Source organism: Castor canadensis, chromosome 19 (genome assembly GCF_047511655.1).
Source record: "Castor canadensis chromosome 19, mCasCan1.hap1v2, whole genome shotgun sequence".
Taxonomy (NCBI): domain Eukaryota; kingdom Metazoa; phylum Chordata; class Mammalia; order Rodentia; family Castoridae; genus Castor; species Castor canadensis.
Genome location: NC_133404.1, coordinates 23,949,822 through 23,971,617, shown reverse-complemented (window position 1 = coordinate 23,971,617; position 21,796 = coordinate 23,949,822). Strand labels below are relative to the sequence as shown.

At 39.4% G+C, this 21,796-nt stretch overlaps 1 protein-coding gene across 42 annotated transcripts in view; it reads right to left on the bottom strand.

Moving 5' to 3' along the window:
• The window catches only part of LOC109680562 (uncharacterized), a 472,009-nt gene that overhangs the window by 165,772 nt on the left and 284,441 nt on the right, over positions 1–21,796 (bottom strand). For 33 of the 42 annotated variants that reach the window (XR_012443910.1, XR_012443906.1, XR_012443914.1 and 30 more), the window contains exons 1-3: positions 12,823–13,054; positions 10,800–10,944; positions 9,225–9,337 (exon numbers count right to left, since the gene is read on the bottom strand). The exons of 1 other annotated variant lie outside the window; for it this stretch is intronic. Coding sequence is in view for 5 of the 41 variants with exons in the window: in XM_074061699.1 (XP_073917800.1) it covers positions 9,225–9,337 (113 nt within the window). In the remaining 36 variants the exon portion in view is untranslated. Of the gene's footprint in view, positions 1–9,224; positions 9,338–10,799; positions 10,945–12,822; positions 13,055–21,796 lie in introns of those variants that run through there. 8 more of the 42 variants (XR_012443896.1, XR_012443897.1, XR_012443899.1 and 5 more) reach the window with 2 other exon arrangements.

Genomic DNA, 21,796 nt, shown 5'->3' with positions numbered 1-21,796 from the left:
TTGAAAGGTGAGGAAAAAGGAATAAGCCAGGGATGTGCACCTTTTCTACATACATAAGATTAAGTACCTTAAGCTTTGCTACAGCAGCAGTAAAATCTGCTGAACATATTCTGGTGAAGGAGCAAGTTAGAGAAGTTTGACTTCTAATCTCCACAGTTACATATGAAAGGTGAGAATTACAGAGACAACATTTTATTTTATTTATTTATTTTTTTAATTTCTTTTATTCATATGTGCATACAATGTTTGGGTCATTTCTCCCCCCTTCCCCCTGCCCCCTCCCTTTCCTCCTCCCTCTCTCCCCCACCCCCTCGCTATCAGGCAGAAACTATTTTGCCCTTACAGAGACAACATTTTAAAAAGGGTTAACAGAACAAGCAAGAACATCTTTAACAGAGTTGTATATTTTAAAATCTCTATTATGTATGGTCCATTGTTAAGATTTCACATATAAATATCTTTGAAAAACATTAAGTGCTAAGCATAAAAATGAAAGAAAAAATATTAAACATTACTCTCTGTGACCATTGAAACCAAAACAAACAGTGAGCACTGATGTCTATTCAGGAACCTCCCAGTAGCAGAGATCCCAGCAAATTCAACATCTGCTCACAATGAAAGTTAAGAAAAATTATGACTATAAGAAAAGTACAAAAACATACAAAGGGCTATACATGAAAAACCTAGGTGGGCACCATTGCCTCACACCGGTACCATCTTAGCTAATCAGGACACAGAGATCAGGAGGATCCTGGTACCAATCCACCTCTGAGACATATAGTTTGCAAAACCCTATCTTGAAAAAAGCCATCACAAAAAAGAAGGTGGCAGAGTGGCTCATGTACTAAGGGCACCTGCATAAAAAGCATGAGGCTCTGAGTTCATATCCCAGTGCTGCCAATAAAAGAAAAAATCTATTGACAACATCATAGTCAAAAAGGAAATAATGAAACCCTTTCCTCTAAAGTGAGAAACAAGACAATGGTACCTAGTCTCTGTACTCTTATTCAACATAGTGTTGGGATTGCTAGGTAAAGCAATAGAAGAAATCAAAAAGTCATTCAATTAGATAAGAAGTCCAATTATTTACATCTAATACAAATGTAAACCTGAAAGACCCTTTCAGGAAATTAGCATGTTTAAATAAATACACAAAAATCAGGAGCTGAACACTAAACAGGCAAATAAAGTAATAAAGAAAAAAACTCATTCACAAGAGCCTCTAAAATATGAAATACCTAAAAATAAATGTAATTCAGGAGATGAAAGACCTGAAAGACCTTTATAAAGAAAATTATAATCACTGAGGTAAGAAATCAAATAAGACAACATAAAAAGGAAATACTGTCCATGTTCACGAATCAGAAGAATCAATATTGTAAAAATGGCTACATTACCTAACTCAATCTATACATTTAATGCAATCCCATGAAAATTCTACTCACATTCTTCACAAAGATATGAAAAACAAATTCTCAAATTCATATGGAAACACAAGAATACACAAATAGCCATAATACTGAGCAAAACGAACAACACTGGAGGCATCACAATACCTGTCTTCAAATATGTTACACAATTAACAGCGACAAAAACAGCACAGCGCAACCATAAAGATACGAAGATATGAAGAAACAATGGAATACAACAGAAAACCTAGAAATAAATCCACCCAGTCTGGGGTTGACTTTATGACTCTATTAACTCATCTGATTGCTGCCCTGCTCCCCTGTAGCTCTCCAGGGAGTCTGAGAATGTAAGAATATTCACATGTTCTTCTCTCTCCTCAACTTCATACACTTTAATGATTTTCTCTCAGCCAGCTTAGGGAACTGAAGTTCACCGACTTTCATTACTCTCAATGTGGTGATCAGGTCAACAGAGGTACTTGTTAGAAAGGGAAATCATAGGCCAGCAAATATAATTTTGGAATTATAATATTAGGAAGGAGTTTGTGCTCAGTGTTTTAACAAGACCCAGGAGATGCTAACGCACATTGAGAACAACTTCCTTTGACAAAGGAATATAGGGAAGTCAACCAGAACCACTGGAGAAAATTAAATACCACAAAATGGGAAACTATTAATTTCTAGAATACATACTTGCATGGCAATTGGAAAGATATTTATGATTAACAAAAAGTTATATATACATCTGTATCAGAAGAGTTGGTACAGTAAGTTGCATACAAGTTGACAGTAAAGAGTAAGATGCTAGAGACATGTGACACTTCTATTTACGGAGGGAAACTACTTTGACCATGTTGTGTCAGGCATATCAGCACCTGTGGAAGAAATTCTTGTGAACAGGCATGGTCAAATACTTTTTACTTCTAAATTCCACTACTACATATTAAAGCTGAAAATCAAAGAGAAGAAAAGAAAAAAATTTTGTGATATGGAATAGGACTTCAGGGCCTAATCCTTGCTCAGCACAGGTGGTCTACCACATGAGCCACTTTCCTGGGCCTTTTCTATATTTAATTATATTTTGGGTAGGGTCTCATGATTTTGCCCACAATTAGCCTAGAAGTATGGCCTTCCTGACCTTTGCCTCCCAAGTAGCTGGGATTAGAGTCACACAACATCATCCTTGGCCTCACATAGAAAATATATGATGTTATATATATATATACTTTAGGAATATGGAAAAGTAAACCAGAAACACTGGAGAAATTAAATATCCAGAAATGGCAAAATTATTAATTTCTAGACTAAAGAGCTACATTAGCAATATGAAATATAATTTGTTAACTTTAGCAGAGTTTTCTCAATGACCTGAAGGTCCAGTTGTCTTTTGATAACTTGGAGCAAAACCCTGAACCATGAAAACATTCTACTGGAGTGTGGGTGAATATAATTAATGTTCCCTGCCACTGACATTTTACAATCTTGCCTTCTTATATCCAGAAGCAATTTTTTCCAGAAATATTTAATGGATTATGCAGAAGTGTAGGTGATGACTGAAAATGGGGCTTTCTAAAGGATACCAATCACATCATCTCTCTTTTGAAGATGAGGTTTTTGACACTTAAACTTATGACTGTGTAATATAGAAGAGAATGTGGTCCTAGCAGGTTGACGGCATCTACCTCAGGTACACAAACTTGGGTACAGTATGTCTGATAGAGTGGGATAGTTTGTTTCTATTCTCACCTAGCATGTCCAATCATCTTCTGAAGCTATTTCTTTTCTTTATGGTGTACTTTTCTATACTAAACTAAAATTAAATATTTTTATTTTAAAATAATTGTAGATTTATGGAAAGTATGCATATACCATTTAACTTCTTAGCATTTTAACTTACTATGTGATTGTGATACATTTATGCAATTCTGAGAAATGGACAGGGGTAAAAAAGTTGTGTGTGGTAAAACAAGCCTGCAGTCTGAGCTACTGAGATGGCTGAGGTAGGAGGATCATGTGAGCTCAGGAGTCAAGACCAGGCTAGGCATCATAGCAAGACTCCATGTCAAAAACAGTCAATAAAAACAAAACAACTTAACATGGCAGAATATATTACAACTAATACATTCTATGAGGCAGTTTTCCTTGATCACACTCTCAGAAAACTCAGTGAATCTTATATGTATGCAGTGAAAATATCTCCAAGAATATATTATTAAAAATATGACATCATTTGGGTTGGGGTGTACCACATTTACCTAACATTCACAAGGCCCTGGGAAAGGAAAAGGGAAAGGGACAGACTGTAGTTACTAAGGAAGTAAGAGGAAATTAAAATTCTAAAGCACAAAATAGTCAAAAATAAACATTGCATTTTAGGTGTTGTTTTGTTTTGCAGAACTGGGATTTGAACTCAGGGCTTCATGCTTGCAGGGCAGGCCCTCTACCACATGATTGACTCCACCAGCCCTATGCATTATCTTTTGTAACCTTGTTTCCCATAAATATGGGGATCAACAACTCTGAAACTATTACGCGTGTATCATAATAGTTTTACTTGGAATCTCCGTAAGCAATCCAGTGACATGGCACACAATTTTGTTTTGTGAATGGCCTGTATGGTGAAGTGGAACCAGCCTCTGCCAGGCACCCTGTGTGGGTCTGTGGATACCTGAGAGGTTTCTGGAGTCCAGGAATGATGAGGTACCCACCACCACTTCCCACATCTGGGAATCTCTCCATTGTGTCACCCACAGTAATGAGGAATTCCATCCAAAGGTGCTAGTATTTTGCTTCTTTCTGGTTTTCAGACAGTAGGAAGAAATCAGGGCTATTTTTACCTGGCATTTTTGGGATGAAGAACATAAAAGTTCTCCACTTCAAAGCTGACATTACACTCCTATGTGGACATACATTGCCAGAGAGGATAGCATTGAAGGGGAAGACAACTTTCTCTATCCTGGCTGCCTCATACTGACCCTCAATTGATTTGGGACCACGACAACCATCAACTATACATGGTCTCCTTTGGGTCTCAGATACTATACTAAAACTGCAGCTCCTACGGATTAGCACCCTAACTCTTAACTCTCCCTATATATATATCCACAACTCTAAAACCAGACCCTGACCCTAAACTTGAAGCTAAGACACTGGGTACACTCAGCCTTGATACTGGGTGTGTGTATTGATGTAACTGTCTAGATGTGTTCCTGTTGATGAGAAAAGGAAGCTGTAGCCAGGGGGTCTTTTGTCTATGGTAGAGGCCCAAATGACAGGCCCCCGAGAAGTGACTCTAACTTCCATGATTATGAGACAAACAGAAAATGGAACCCTGTTTGTGAGGCAGCCAAATTCCAGAGCTGATCAGAACCAGTTCACTTGCCAAGGGACCACTGAGAGGGCAAGATGTTCTTCTGTTGCCTCCCAACTTCCCCTAATTAGTCCTCAGCAAAGTACAGAATGGGTGCCTCATATGGGTCTGGAGATCCTGGATCAACATTCACTACAGACCCAGGTGCCTCAGGCCATTTTCCAAGTGGAACCCAAAGGATAAATAGGGCTGACAAGGTCAGGTATGCACAGGCCAGGCAACTGCTCATACTTTACCCCTAACCTACAAGCTCCAAAACCCCTATGCTTGATGATTTGAGCCTGAGTAATAAGGAGAATGCATTTTGTGCAGGTTTCAGGTTTACAACTGAACATTCCAGTTAAAGCCTGTCAGAAAGGTGGAATTAACTACCTCCCTCATCACAAGTGCAGGTATTGAATGCATGACCAAAAGGTGCAAGAACATGCAAGTAAACATGGCATCACAAAGTTGAAAAAATAGGGATGGAAGTTGTGGATTCAGTTGTAGAATACAAGCCTATTCAAACAGGAAGCTTTGAATTGAAACTCCAGTAACACCAAAAAAACAGCCTAACCAATCTAGCTAAAAAAGTGCCTGTAAACACAACTTTTCATAAATAGTTAGGTACAAAGACTGATAATGAAACAAAGTGACTGTAATATACAAAAATTGTTCAAAGCAACAAATCTGCTCTCTAGCTGGTTCCCCTCCACCTGCCTTAGAGCCTCTGCAGAACCACTGTAAGGGGGCTCCTATAAGCACTAGGTGGAGTTAATGCAAGCCAGTCTCCTTCACCCTTTTCCACAGGGACCTAGTGCTAAAGAATTGCAAGAAACAGGTGGTATAGCAGCCAGGTATAGGGGTCACTGCCATCTTACCCAAGCTAAGGTTGCACAACACAAACAAAACTGCCTTTCCTATCTCAGCCAGGGATGCTGACTTCCCTGCTAACACCTGACTACTCAGTGCCCATCCCACTGCACTTCAAGACTGGGCAGAATGGGGCTGAAATTGAAGCAGGAGAGATCTGAACACACAAACCTAGGCATGCCCTCATTTCTTCTCTACATTGTAAGAATGGGACCACTGGCCACACAATATCACACTATTGTAGACTCATAGCTGTGCACCAAGCAGACAGTTTTGGGGGACCTTACAAAGTCTGATATGGTCTCCAACCCATGCAATCCCAAAAAAGATTTCAATTGTTTTTTTTTTTTGGTGGAATAGGGATATGAACTCAAAGGTTTTTTGCTTGTAAATCATGCATTCTACCACTTGAAGCAAAACCTGCACTCAACATTGCCCTAGTCATTTTTGCAGATAGGATTTCAGGAACTATTTTCCTGGGCTGACTTTGAACCATAATCCTACTGATCTCAACCTCCATGCATCTACTGTTATAGACATGTGATAGAACAATAATGCTGCTATTTTATAAATCAGCAGCCATTTTATCCTCAGGCCTCACCTCTGGGAAAATGGAGCCATTAACAGCCACACTCTTTAGCAAAATTTCCAGTGCTCAAAGACAAGCTCTACCCAAGCTCCACCCCTATCTGGGACCCCTGTGCATGTGCCAACCTTTTACCCTCCCTCTTCTATAAAAAGGCATGCCTAGCCCAGACTCCAGTGCTCAAAGACAAGCTCTACCCAAGCTCCACCCCTATCTGGGACCCCTGTGCATGTGCCAACCTTTTACCCTCCCTCTTCTATAAAAAGGCATGCCTAGCCCAGACTCATTCTCTTCCTGCACCATCTTTCCCAGGTCAGCCAGATGGCTCGTGCCTGCCATTAAACCCTACCCATGGACATGAGATTTTCTTGTGAGCTTTGTTTGTGAGTGGCATTTTTCCTAACAACATGAACCACTGGTGCCCTGTGAACCTTCCCATCTTGATTCTGAAAATCAGGAAGCACAAGGAAAAAACACTCAGCCCTGAGGCCTTACCTGTCAAAACACTCAGGTGCCTAAAAGCAAGTTTCTCACTTCACTCTCCTACTCAACACACATGAAAATGCAGGGTTAGGGATCATACAGGATTCGAATAGTCAAGGAAACCAAACAAAACATTACTGATACCATTTCTTTTGTCCAAGCATGGTACACATTTTGAAAAAAAAGAAAACAAGCATGATCAGAATATGCACAGTGGACCAATGCATAAGACTAAAAGTTTATTGCTACCTTGCAATAAATTCTGCACCTCAGGCCTCCCTATCCCTGCTTCTCACCCGTCCCACTCCATAGCACAGCAGTCACTCCACTGACCCCTCCACATGCTTCAGACACCCCAATGAACCCACCTAACCCCACACCCCCCGCACTTTACCCTCCACATCACAATCCTACAGATACCTCTTGTCCCAATGTCTATGCTGACACCACTGCCAACCTAACTTCAACCCCAACATGGCTCTACCTGTTGGATGTGGGAACCTAAAGGACAGATGAGTGAGTCAGTATCCCATTCCCCATGAGAATTGCTATGAACCCTGCACCCTGAGAAGTTACATGGTCTCATAAATCCACCCCAGGGCTGATAAACAAAATGCACTCAAGGTTGTTTCCCACCATAAGGGGCAAACAGATCAGCTCATTGAAGAGAGCCCACAAGTGCACACAAATACACAGCCAATGGAAAGCGCACACCTAACCCTTATCCTAACCCAGAGTTAAAGCATCCATAAAAAGCCCCAGCCTTCACCTCAGCAGGTAGCCATTAGTTTCCAGGCTCTTCTGCACTGCTCTAACTGCAGGTCTTTCTTTCTCTACTAAATACTACTTTGTGTGCCACCTTGTTGTCTCACAAGTCAATCCACTAACTCACAAGCCAGTTCTTTGGCCCATGAATGCAAGAACTCTAGACACTGGCCTGCAACATACACATTCACCTCTGAAACACCAGAGGGGAAAAATAAACCTCCTCAGTCAGATCTACCCAATGGTCCCCAACCACTATCAGCCAAAAGTATTTCCAGAGCTTCACATCAACTATCCCCACCACAATCACAGCATCACACCCCAGTGTCATGGAGGCACAGAAAGTATCTACCCTAAGGTCAATCACCATGGGTGCCATCCTCCAAACTGTGGAAAATTGCACATCTTCCCTCAAACCCCCACAGTCATTCTTCTTCCTCCTCCTCTTCACAAACCATGATTGACCACATGCAGTACCTGCCTCAGACATGAAGGACAAACATCCATCATGAAAATCCTTATGGTAACAGGACAGGACACATGGTGTGGCAGATGTGGTACAAAGTTCCCAGGAAAATGTGGGGTCAGAATACTGAATTTGAAACCTCTAAATGTATCCTATCTGGTTCTCTGGAACCAAGGGATTTATGACTCCCAATTTGTCATATCAATACTGCAAGTCCTACACACTTGTAATATATGTTGAATAAAAATGAATATTAAACAGGCTTAGGGAAATAACCTCTCTACTCATCTTGCTGGTTCCATCTGCTCAGTAACTGAGGCACAGGCATCTCCCATCACCTCCCTTCTGTCTCACTGATGACTACACAAGCTTTTCCCAGCTGCAAGCCTGGGTGCCTGCAGCCATCTTTGCCACAGGGAAGGGGGCAAAGTGTCCTCTATGAACTGAAATACCTGTGCTAAGGTCCAGGCTGCACAACTGCCAAGCATGCACACAAGCCCCTGTCTGTCAGTGTCTGTTGGTTTTTTGTTTTAGTTTTGTTGTTTCTTTCTTTTCATTTTTGGTGCTGGTATTGGTGTTTGAACTAAGAACCTTGCCCCTGTAATGCAAGTACACTACCACTTGAAACATGCCTCCAGTGCTTTTTGCTTTCCTTAGTTTTCAGATTGGTTTGATTGCTTTTTTACTGAATTGGGACTACCATAGTTGGGATTACAGGTGTTCAACACTAGAGCCAGCTTGTTTGTTGAGATGGGAATTGAGCATGTTGCCCAGAATGTCCTTGAACTGTACTCCTCCAGATCTCCACCTCATAGCAGCTAGGATTATAGCCCCACAGCCTAAACTATCTTAATAAAATCCAGTTGGAAGCCAATTGAGTTTCAGTTTGAATAGCCCCACCGCCTAGAACTTCTTCTAACTTTCACTTTCCTAACACCACTGAGCTTCCATTTACAATCCATTCCTATTCTTCATCACAACTTTGCAACCTGTTACCTCTGTATATGTTAAGAGTTAAGTTCTATTTATGCTGGCCTTTTCCCTTTGTTGATGGCACTGGAGCTTGCACTCAGGGACTCACACTGCTACACAGCTGCTCTACCACTTCAGTTAGCACACCAGCACCTTTTTGTGTTGAATATTTTCAAGATTGGGTCTCACAAATTATTTGCCTGAGCTGGCCTCAAATTGGGATACTCATTATCTTTGCCTCTCTAGTAGCTAGGGTTCCAGGCATGAGGGCCAAGCACCCAATCTATTTTTCCTATTATAATAGTAATTACTGATACATACACATTGTGTCTGGAAGTGTGACAGGTTCCTGTCATCCCATCAATACATTCAGGCAAGAGGATCTCTTTGGCAAGGAGTTTGAGATAATGTTGGGAAACATAACAAGACTCCATCTGAAACATAAAAATGTATTTTCATACAGTATAGAGACTGATGCTCACCAAAACAATCATCATGTGGATGTTCCAGGACTCCTCTAAGTTTTTTGTTTGTATTATATTTTTCTACTGGTGTTTCAACTCAGGGCTTTGAGCTTGGGAGCCAGTTGTTCTACTGCTTGAGCCATGTTTCCATCACTGAATCATGTAAGTTTTATTAAATATAACAAATACTGGAAACCAAAATTATTAATGGAATATCTATGCAACTATATCTTCTGTAGCTACATAATCCCTGCCCATTTCAGTAATTTAAACGTTAGGTTTGTCTATTCTACTATTTCTAGCAAAAGCATAATTTAGCCATGTGCTGGCAGCCCACACCTGTAATCCTAGCTACTCAGGAGGCAGAGACCAAAAGGATCATGGTTCCAAGGCAGCATGGGCAGGCTACTAGGTACTCTTACCATTTGAGCCACTTGGCCAGCCAAAGGTTAGTCTATGTAGATAGAGGAGGGCAAGATTGCAAAGGAATGCCAACAGTTATGGGAGAGCCAGGTGTTAGGAAAATGCCACACATCACACACAAAGGAGGCTCACGAGAGTTATTTCATTTCCAAAAGTTTAATAAGCAGGGTGGCTGGCCAAGAAAAGGAAAACAAAAATGGCAAAGTAGCTTCTCTCAGCTGGTCTGGCCTTAAGTAGTATTTGGGAGAAAGCAAGGACCAGGGATGGTCTTTGATCTGCAAAGGAAGAGACCAGCTACAGGAGCAAGGTCTCAGGCAAAGGAGGAGGTGGGAGATAAGGAATAGTGAGCTTTGATCAGCAGAGGATGAGACCGGCTTCTGAAGCAAGGTCTAGGGGCAGGTAAAGGAAGGGTGTTGGGAGATAAGAAATGGTGGGTTTTGTTTGTAAGGAGTGAAACCATCTGTAGCTTAGGCTGCATAAGAGACAGTTCCCATCACCAGGGAATACAATATTTCACAATTTAGATGTTATTTTTTTTGATGGGACTGAAGTTTGAACTCAATGCTTCATGATTGCAAAGCAAGTACTCTATCGCTTGAGCCCCTCCAGTCTGTTTTGGTCTTGCTATTTTAGAGATGGGGGTCTCCCAAATTATTTACTTGTGCTGGTCTGAAACTATGATAGGACACTTCTCACCCTTCTGTGTAGCTAGGATGAAGTGTCAGTGTCAGCCACCAGATACCAGGTGGCTGGGTCTCCTAAACCACTGCCTGACAAGGAGGAACTGGTGCTCCTTGTTGCCTGCAATTCAACTTATCTCCATGTGTATACTTCTGTATCATTGTTGTTCCCACTCTCTTACCAGGAAAACAAAGAGTGCTCAACCTAAGTTAATAGAGGAAGTAATTTTCTGAATGTGTACTGATAAGAGTTTAGGGCTATCTTCAGAACACTACCTGGAGGGTATTCCTCAAGCATACCATGGTTTTCTTACAATAAACACACTCACCTGCCTTCTCACAAATTTTGTGAAGGAGCAATGGCAGATGCTGCTCCTGTGTTCAAAGTCAACCTTCTTAAAACATGATTGTCGCTGAAGTCTTCATAGAGCTGAACTTCATTTTCACTTGCATGGAATCTTGTGAGACATGGTCCTGTAGTAAGGAAAACCATTGAATGAAAACAACTTTGTAGATGTCTTTAGATCTAGACAACTACCAGAATTTCTGAGTATCAATACCAGGAACAGCATGGAATGTCCATCAAATATCAGTACAATTTTCTGAGTTAGGAGGGGAATACAGGATCCTTAACTACACTGAAGGGCAGAATAACTGACCAAACCTTCAGAAAAAAAAAAAAAAAACTTCCAAGACAACTGACTTAGGACACAGTCACAAACCACTAGGGCAGAGACATCCATGGTTCTCCTAGTGAAGCTTTATTTCTGGCACTAGACATTTGGCAGAAACCTAGCCCAGTGATTCCAAAAATATAAGGAAGTTATAGATTACTATGGATTCTGTTTTAGTAGGTCTGGGCTTGAATTTAGGGGTTCATCTCTGTATCACATCTCCCACCTGTTCCCCAGTGCTGAGGGTACTTGAGTATCATAAGAGCACACATTTGCATATTCAAACTGGGAATCAGCTCTTCTCTCTCCTAATATTTTACATAAGTCAGTGATTTTTCTCCTTACTAGGTTATCTAATTCCAATAACACTGGAATTAGTGTGACCTTCTCTTAGTGTCATCTTCCTATGAACAGAAGCAGTAGTTAGAATTGCAAATTAAAGGTCCACAAACAGACATTGTGAATTTTAAACCAAGGTAAAAGTTCCTGTTCATTGTATTAAAATGCCCCCAGGTGATGCTAAAGGCCATTGAAGAGAACAATTGCCTTTGACAGGTGGATATAGCAAAGTAAAACACAATCATTGGAAAAAAGGTAATATCCTCAAATGCAGAAATAATTTAAATATGGCTTCACTGCCAGATTGAAGTTTTTTTTTAATTTAAATGTATTTTAAATTATTTGTCTTAATTAATTTATTTAAATTTTACTATTAAAATTAGAATATAACTGAAAGAGGAATATAGAAGTATTTTTATGATTAAGAAAAAATTTTAAAATCTTGTGTATCAGAAGATGGGACAGAGAAACACAGTGGTTTTGAAACAGGAGTAGAGAAATATAACATTGTAACTTACATAAGATAAAGTCCCTTAAGCATTCTATAACAGGGGCAGCAAAATCTGCAGAGCCAATTCTGGTTGAGGAGATTTTGGGAAGTTTGACTTGTAATTTTCACTATTACACATGGAAGTACAGAATCGCAAAGGAAGCATAAACAAAAGGCTTCACAAAGCAGAAGTATATGAATACAGAACTCATGAAAATTGAACTTTCTGTCCCTCAGAAAGGGAAGAGACAGGTGGAGGAGAGATAACATTGTATTGTAATTTGATTTTGGACTTCTTATTGGGTTTTTTACCACACTGCTGCAGTACCTTACTAGCATGCATCAAGCCCTAGGTTTCATTCCCAGAGCAAAACAAAAAGCCACACCCTAGAAACTTTAATTGTTCTGCAAAATTCGACGCTTGATAAAAGTGCAGTCGGACTTTTCATGCACTTTCTTATAAAATGCAATTTTACTAAGTTACCAGCTAAGGGACGATCCATACGACGATTTGCGATTAACTGTGTGGCAGTGTGGCAAATATGCTGTAAATAACCTTTGTTTCTGTCCTCTTTTATTACTGAAATTTTGTACAAAAATGAGAATAGTAAAAGCAAATTCTGCACACACAAATCAAAAGCACACTTTAGGTTACATTTGTAAAGCCGTAATTGAAGGAAGCATAAAAAGTTATCACAGTGTCGTACATTTTAAAATCTGCATTGTGTTCGGTACGTTAAGAATTTAGACAAATATTTGAAAAAAATTTACAGCTACACATCAAAACCGAAGAACAGAAAATACTAAACATAACTCTCTGAGACCATCAAAACCGAAACCGATACTGACATTCATTCAGTAGCCTCTCCGCAGGCTAGGCTGCTCCTGCCGCCATCCGCAGTCTAGGAGCTGCTCCTGCGGCCATCCTCAGTCGCAGCTCATCTTGCTGTAGTCCCAGCGGCGCTGACTGATGACGCACTTCCGGCCAGCAGCTCAGCGGCGGAGACCTCGATCCTCCTGACTTCTTGCCCTGTGGGACGAGGGTTTGGCCAGCCTTCTGCTGTAATACTCATTTTCCAAACACCCTATAATTGACAGGAAAACTACTTTAGAATTGCTCATTTCTTTTTAGTATATGTGCTGCCAAGCCGAGCACTAGAATCGCTCCACTTCCACCACCAAAAACAAACAGATTATAAGGTACCATTCAGTTGTAAAAAAAGAAAAATAGGAAATCCTGTCATTAATATGGATGAACTTGGAACACATTATGGCAATGGTGAAAATTCATCCAGCAAAGAAATAGAAATATTGCATCATCTCATAAGAAAAATTTTTAAAGTTCATCTTACAAATAGAGAATAAAATGGTGATTTTGAGAAACAACTGTGGCCAATGGCTAGGAGAGATGGAAAGTTACCATTACAATGTGAACAAAGGTTGACATGTCTAAGTTAGATAATGTTTGAACAGAACATTATCACTCTTCTGCTAATAGACCTTTTATTATCCACAAAATTACTCAAATTGAACATATGTATCACTTAACAGTAACATAAAAGTGTCTTATAAAAGACAGAAAATGACTACATTAAGAATATAATTCCATCAGGCATATGCTAACAAAAACCTCAATGGCTCCAAAGGTGTTGGTCTAACAGAGGACAGACCATAATGTTGTGTGACACAGAAATAGTTCAGTTTTGACCAACTATCATATCCATGATGCAAAATTTGACCAACGTATAAGGTCTTTTGCAGAAAATGTCAACTTACAAAGAACAGTTTTTGACTGGTTTGCAGGTAGCTGGACACAATCAGTGTTTGTACATAGATTTATGGCATTAAGGTAAGGAAATAGAAAACACTTATAAACTCATTCATATTTTTAGTGAAACTTGCACTCTCGAACATGGCTTATAAATGTAAATATTGTATTACTCCGTGGTATAGCAAGAAAATTATTTTAAGAATAGCCCTGCTCCCAGATATAACTATACCTTTTATACTATTTTTCTGATTTTTTTGTGGTATTGGGATTTGAACTCAGGGCCTTGCACTTATTAGACAGGCACTCTATCACCTGAGCCTCTCCCAAACCAAACCTTTATACTACTTCCAAGAGCATTTACATTAGAACACCTAAAAACCTGTATCAGAAGTGCTGATGAACCTTGTCCAAAGATGTCATATGACATTAGTGACATAAGACAAATGATTACCTTTTAACAAATAGACTTTTAAAACCCATAATAGAAAGTGATCCTTTTATGTTATTACTCTGTTTTTTGCTTTGGTGCATGATCAAACCTCCAACCCAGATATTAATCCTTTAAATGACAGAATGATCCTTTCAGAAATCAAAATTCTTAATATAACAAAAAAAAAGATTATTCATGGAATACTACTTTTAAACAGGATCTAATCACATAAGAAGACATTTGTAAAATTAGATTTTATTATTAGGTAGTCAGTAAAATGACACCCAGGAAATAGATTTTTAGATTCATTCCTTTTTTTGAGCACTAAATATAAAACCTATGGTTTTGAGCATGCTAGGCAAAAAATATGCCAGTGAGCTATATCCTCAGGCCCAGTATACAACTCTCTTGTCATGGATAAATGACTCCATATTAAAACATGCTTAAAACATCTGGATGCACAACTGCACCTACATTTGTGCTGTTAGAGGCATCAATGGCTCCTAAACTGCTCATCTTACAGAGGACATAACATAATTTTGTGGGTAACAGAAAGAGTTCAGCTATGATCAACTTTCAGTGTTACAAGATTCAATCAACATCTGGGATCCCTTGAAGAAAATAACATTAACTTACAAAAAGAGTTTTTGACTGGATACTTGTACAGTATATATTATCTATAATAATTTCAGGCATTAAAGTAAGCAATTAGAAAAAACTAGGAAACCCACTTATATTTTGATGAATCTTGGACTGTCAAACATGGTAAATGAATGGAAATACTGGTTAGACTGGTTCACTCACTCCTTGTGCTACAAAGAAATTTAAGACCAGCCTTGCTACAAGACAAAATATTCACCTTATTTTCAGGAGATTTTTACCACAGAACATCTAAAAACCTCTGTCAGACTGCTAATGAACTTTGTTTAAATAAGTCCTGTGCCATTGGCGATAGGAGACAAATATTTTCTCTTGAGAAATAGACTTTTCTTGGCAGTAGTGGAGATTGAACCCTGAGCATTATGCTTCCTAAGCAGGAACTCCACCATTTGAGTTACTCTGCCAGAAGAAATAGGCTTTTTATGTCTTTCTGTAACCCAGAACTAGGCTTCACAAAGCAATCAATTTTATAACTAAGAAACCTGATGAAAATAATCTCCTGAAACATTTAAGTCTAAATTTTCTTTTTGACAGAAAGTGGAAAGTCATCATTTTATGCTACTATTCTATTAGTCTTTCCTATACTGGGGCATCATTCCCAGGCAAACACTAGCACTGACCTATACTCTGAAATCCACATTGCAGTCCTCTAGACTACAGAATGATCTTTTCAGAAAATACTTACAATATCACCTTATTGTGCCAGGATGGGCTAAAATGTTTTTGTTCTTCTGTGGATCCAACCTAGGGCCTAAGGTCATTGCTAATTATGTCTCTATTCCTAATTTCTTAGATGGCAGAAATCAGGAGGATTGCAATTCAGAGCCAGCCTGGACAAATTCTTTGCAAGACCCTATCAAGAAAAGTCCAACACAAAATATTCTGGTGGAGTGGCTCAAGTGTTAGAGGGCCTGACTACAATGCAAGAGGCCCTGAGTTGAAACCCTAGTACCATCAAGAAAAATAAAAGTCCACAGAGACTTGCTTTTGGTATGCATGGACTCAACAATCATGCTCCGTTCTTAGTACTAATTTAATATTCATGGAAGCCTTATACTACATGAAACAGTCTTAGGAAATTCTACAGCTGACTTCTTTAACCCAGCTCCATTCTTCAACATGTGTGAACACCATCTCTCCTATTCTGACCTAAGCTTAAAACATAGAACTTTTCCAATTCTCATTAACTCTACCACATTTAAGCACACACCAAAATACATCCTTTCAGCAGATACAGATGGCAGGACATAATTATGCATATGTAAATAGATGTATATTATGATCTGTGTGTTGCATAAACACACACAGACACACACACACACACCTAAGAGCACTCATTCTAGCACTAAGCTAAATACCAAATTCTTTGTTTTCTGAGACAGGGTCTCACAATGTAATATAAAATAGCCTTGAATTCACTAACTGGCTGAGGCTTTTTTCAGGCTCTGATCCTCCTCCTTCTGTGTTTATAGGGATGGGTCTCCATGCCAGTTCTTGATACTGTACTCCATGATTCAAAAAGAACTTTGTATATATTGAATCACAAAACACACTATCTGCTAACTTTCTAAGCAACCCTGGCACCATGTATGTCACACTCAAGGTGAAGTGACAATCAAACTACATATTTGATCTTGTATCTTAAAGAACCAAAAAATTCTACCCCAAAACACCTATACACCATAAACAGCTACAGTAAGGTAACAGGATACAAAATCAACTTACAAAAATCATTAGCTTTTCTATACACCAAGAATGAACACACTGAGAAAGAATATATGGAAACAATTCCATTTACAATAGCCTCAAAAAAAATCAAATCACTAGGAGTAAACATAACAAAGGATGTGAATGACCACTATAAGGAAAATTACAAAACCCTGAAGAAAGAGATTAAGGAAGACTACAGATGGTGGAAAGGTATCCCATGCTCATGAATTGGTAGAATCAACATAGTAAAAATGGCTATACTACCAAAAGTAATCTACATGTTTAATTCAATTCCCATCAAAATCCGAAAGACATTCATCACAGAGGTTGAAAAATCTACCCTAAAGTTCATTTGGAAACACAGGAGACCACAAATAGCCAAGGCAGTATTCAGTCAAAAGAGCAATACTGGAAGTATCACAATACCTGATTTCAAACTATATTACAAAGCAATAGCAATAAAAACAGCATGATACTGGCACAAAAACAGACATGAACACCAGTGGAAGAGAATAAAGGACCCACATATAAATCCACACAGCAATATCTACATTATTTTTGCAAAGGCACCAAAAATATGTGGTGGAGGAAAGACAGTCTCTTCAACAAATGTTGCTTGGAAAAGTCCTCATCTGTCTGCAAAAAAATGAAACTAGATTCATGTTTATCATTCTATAATAGTATCCACTCAAAATGGATCCAGGACATTAATATCAGACTTGAAATTCTTAAGTTAGTACAGGGAAGAGCAGGGAATACCCTTGAAGCAATAGGTATAGGAAATGAATTCCTCAATAGAACCCCAGCAGCTCAGCAACTAAGACAAAGGATGGACAAATGGGACTATATAAAATTAAAAACTTTCTGCACAACAAAAGAAATGGTCTCTAAACTAAAGAGATCACCCACAGACTGGGAGAAAATATTTGCCAGCTACACATCACACAAAGGACTGATAACCTGAATATACAGGGAACGCAAAAGACTAAACTCTCCTAAAATCAATGAACCAATAAAGAAATGGGCAACTGAACTAAACAGAACTTTTTCAAAAGAAGAAATTCAAATGGCCAAAAAATACATGAAAAAATGCTCACCATCTCTGGCCATAAAGGAAGTTGAAATCAAAACCACACTAAGATTCCACCTCACCCCTGTTAGAATAGCTATCATCAAAAACACCACCTCCAACAGGTGTTGGTGAGGATGTGGGGAAAAAGGAACCCTCCTGCACTGCTGGTGGGAATGCAAGCTACAACAACCACTCTGAAAAACAATATGGAGACTTCTTAAAAAACTAAACATAGATCTGCCATATGATCCAGCAATCTCACTCCTGGGGATACACCAAAAGGAATGCGACTAAGGTTACTCCAGAAGCACCTGCACAGCCATGTTTACTGCAGTGCTATTCACGATAGCCAAGTTATGGAAACAGCCAAGATACCCCACTACTGACAAATGGATGAAGAAAATATGGTACTTATACAAAATGGAATTTTACTTAGCCACGAAGAAGAATGAAATCTTATCATTCTCAAGTAAATGGATGGAACTAAGAACATCATTCTGAGCAAGGTTAACCAGGTTCAAAAGACCAAAAATTGTGTGTGCTCCCTCATAGGTGGACTTTAGATCTAGGGCAAAGGCAGCAAGTTTGTTGGACTTGGGTCACACGCTAAGGGGATAGCACATATGGGAGGAATGGGGATAGGTATGAAACCCAAAACATAAAAGTGCCTGATGTACCCACTGCAGAGGAGGTAATACAGAAACCTTAAAGCAACAGAGGTCAATATGGGGAAGTGATCAGGAACTAGTGAAAAGTTCAGGTAGAGATGAATCAATTTGGGTTGTAACACACTTGTGCATGGAAGCAATGCTAGGAATCTCTCTGTATAACTATCCATATCTCAACTAGCAAAAATGCTTTGTCATTCTTATTATGTCTTTTCTTCAACAAAATTGGAGAAAAGGGAAGAACAGGTTCTGCCAGGAAGCAAGGGGGATGGGAGGGAGAGGGAAGGGGTGGGGGTAGGGGGAAGAATTGACCCAAACAATGTATGCACATATGAATTAATGAATAAAGAAGAAAAAGAAACTACATATTTGGAATCTGTTCTGGTTTTTGGTACTTAGCTTTTGAGCCTTGAGTCTATCTATGTGACAACTCTGTAATATGCTCAGGAAACTGATGACTCAGGCTCATGCATGAATCTAATGCCTATTTGCAGGGCATCCCAAGATGTGATCATATGGTTGGAAATTTGAGAGCTCTCCACACCAGTGACTAATGATTTGAGCAATCATTCTTCTAAATTGAAGCCTCCTGAGAACACAAAACAATAGGAATTGTAGACATTCAACCTTTTTGAACACATGAAGGTGTAGGGCGGGTGGTAACTGAAAAGTAAAGGAAAACACCATCTGTTTCCTACATACCTTTCCCCATATCATCCTAATCTGACTATTCATTAGTGTCCATCAAAATGAGTTATTCAGCAGGGCACTGGTGGCTCACGCCTATAATTCTACTACTGAGGAGACAGAGATCAGGATCATGTTTCAAAGCCAGCCCCTGCCAAATAATTCCAAAGATACTATCTCAAAAACCTAGCACAAAAATGGGCCACAAAAAATGAACTCTGCAGAGAATCTGTAGTTTTACAGTTGTGGATAACCTGAGAACTTATTACTTATGGCTCTGTTCACTCTGTACGCCAGAGCCCCAAACTTTTGGATCTGATGCTTTCTATAGGGAAACGGTGTTAGAACTCAATTGAACAGCAGAACCCAGAGGTGGTGTCTGAAATGGGCTGTTGTAGAGAAAGTCTCACACATCTTGGTCAGAGGTGTTTTGTTTTGAGTGTACAGAGAACAGGAGAAAAATAATTGGTTTGATTTTCCCTAGTCCATCAGTATTGTCATTATACTTTAAAAGTTTCTTCTACAAAAAAAAAATCTAGGTCTTTCCAAGATGGCGGCAAGAGGGAGGAAGCAGAAAGCGTGTCTCCTAAAGTGAAATTATGGAGAGATGTTGGAGACACACCTTGCAGGCAAGGCCACCGAGAAGAGGCAAAACTTTGACCCCTCCACACCTCCAGCCTGCACAGAGCATCTCACTTCACGTTGAACAGTGAAACCAGGAGGGCCCCCAGGCCACCGCCAGTCACCCATGCCCAGACGACTTGGGAAGACATGGACAAAGTGAGCTAAGCGGTATGCAGTACTTCCACAGACATCCCTGGGCCAGATCAGTATAGCCCTCTGGACAGACTGACCCCCACCCAGGGAAAAAAGTGAAAAAAAGAGAAATATTGCTTGAGCAATATTACTCAAGCAATATTGCTTATTGCTTGAGTAATAAGCAATAAGAAAAATAAAGACACATAGCAAAGAGGGTGGGGCACCCTGAGAACTGAAGGCGGGGAGGGGAATCCTTCCCAGAACTGTAAATAAACAAGCCAGACCTGGCCGGAGAGGGTGGGAGCCGGGGTGCATGCCCAGCAACCAGGTGCGGGAAACCTTGTGAGAGAGGCGGAGGGAGGAAAACTCCACAGGAGAGGGGGGAAGACACACATCCCATGTGAAATGTAAATAAACATGGAGGCCTGAGAAAGTGGGTGCAGTGTCACCTCTCCCAGTGTCCATGGAAAGGGGAAAGCTTGTAGCAGTGGCTAGCGCACAGGATTCTGAGTAAACAAAGCCTGCGGGGCCAGGGGAGTGTAAATCTCACTCATGAAATCTGCATAAATAACGCTGCCAAAAACAGCACGCTGACAGCAGCAGGCAGGCAAGCCAGAGCTGCAGATAGCCAGTCACAGAACTGTCTCTAAGCTCTTGTTTTTCTCTCTCCCTACCTTTGATGAGAAAACAACTGAACTACACCTGCGTGCTGAAAAACTTACTGAAACGGTACTGCATTTGAACTTGGGACACATTGTGGGTTTTTTTTTCTTATGTTACTCCTTTGATGACACAACTACAGAACATCTGAGGCACCATTGAAGGCTGAGGGATGAACACCAAAATTATTAAGACTGAAACTTCATTGCATTTGGGCTTGGAGGTTTTTTTTAATTTATTTTTTATTTTTTTATTTTATATTTTATATTTTATTTATATATATATATGATTTTTCTTTCATTACTTATTTTTTATTTTTATTCTTATCTTTATTCTTTTTATTTTTTATTTTCAATCCTCTGTCTCTCTATTGCCTTTTCAGCTTACTGTTGATTAGTACAATGTCTCTCTCTGTTTATATCTTTGAAACTTTTTTGTTTGTTTCTTTGTTTTGTTTTTTGTTCTTCTTCTACTTGATTATTTGTTTTTCCCTTTTCCTTTAACTTCTTTGATTTCCATCTCCTCTCACCCTTCCATTCTAAATATCACTAGTGCTATTATTATAGCCAGAAAATACTTAATTGCACACAGTACAGGGACATTAACAACACCAAGGTCAATGACAGGAAGACAGAAAAAACAGGGAAACCAGTTTCCCCATAGCAAAAAATTAGTACAGGAATCAGAGGGAAATAAAGAAAATAGATACTCAGATCCAGACTCCAACAAAATGAAGATATACTATGCCAAAGAACCCAATGAAGCCCACAAGAATAATTTAAAAGAAGACATACTACAGGTACTCAATGAGAATTTTATAGAGATGATACTGGATATGGTCAACCAAAATGTACTGGAGTCACTCAAGAAATTCCAAGACAATAAAAATAGAGAATTTTCCTAATAGACTCTCAGTTGAGTTTTGCTTCTAGCATTTCAGACGTGGGAGGCAATTTAGCCCAGTGATTCTCACACTAAGTAATGCATGGATTGCTATGGTTTTTGATGCACTCAATCTGTGGTTGAGTTTATGACTCTATCAACTCATCTGATTGCTACCCTGCTCCCCTACAGCTCTCTAGGGAGTTTGTGAATTTAAGAATATTCACATATTCCCGTGGATTTGATTTGCTCTCTCCTCAGACTTCATACACTTTAACAATTTTCTCTAAGCCAGGTTAGGGAACTGTAGTTCCACTGGTAGACAGTTACTATGATCAATGTCTTGCTCATGTCAACACAGGCACTTGTTACAAATGCAAATCACAGGCCAACAAATATACCTTTGGAATTATAATCCTAGGTAGGAGTTTGTGCAGTTTTTTAACAAGACTCAGGAGATGCCAATGCACATTGAAGTGGGAGAACAATTCCTTTTGACAAAGGATTATAGGAACATCAGCCAG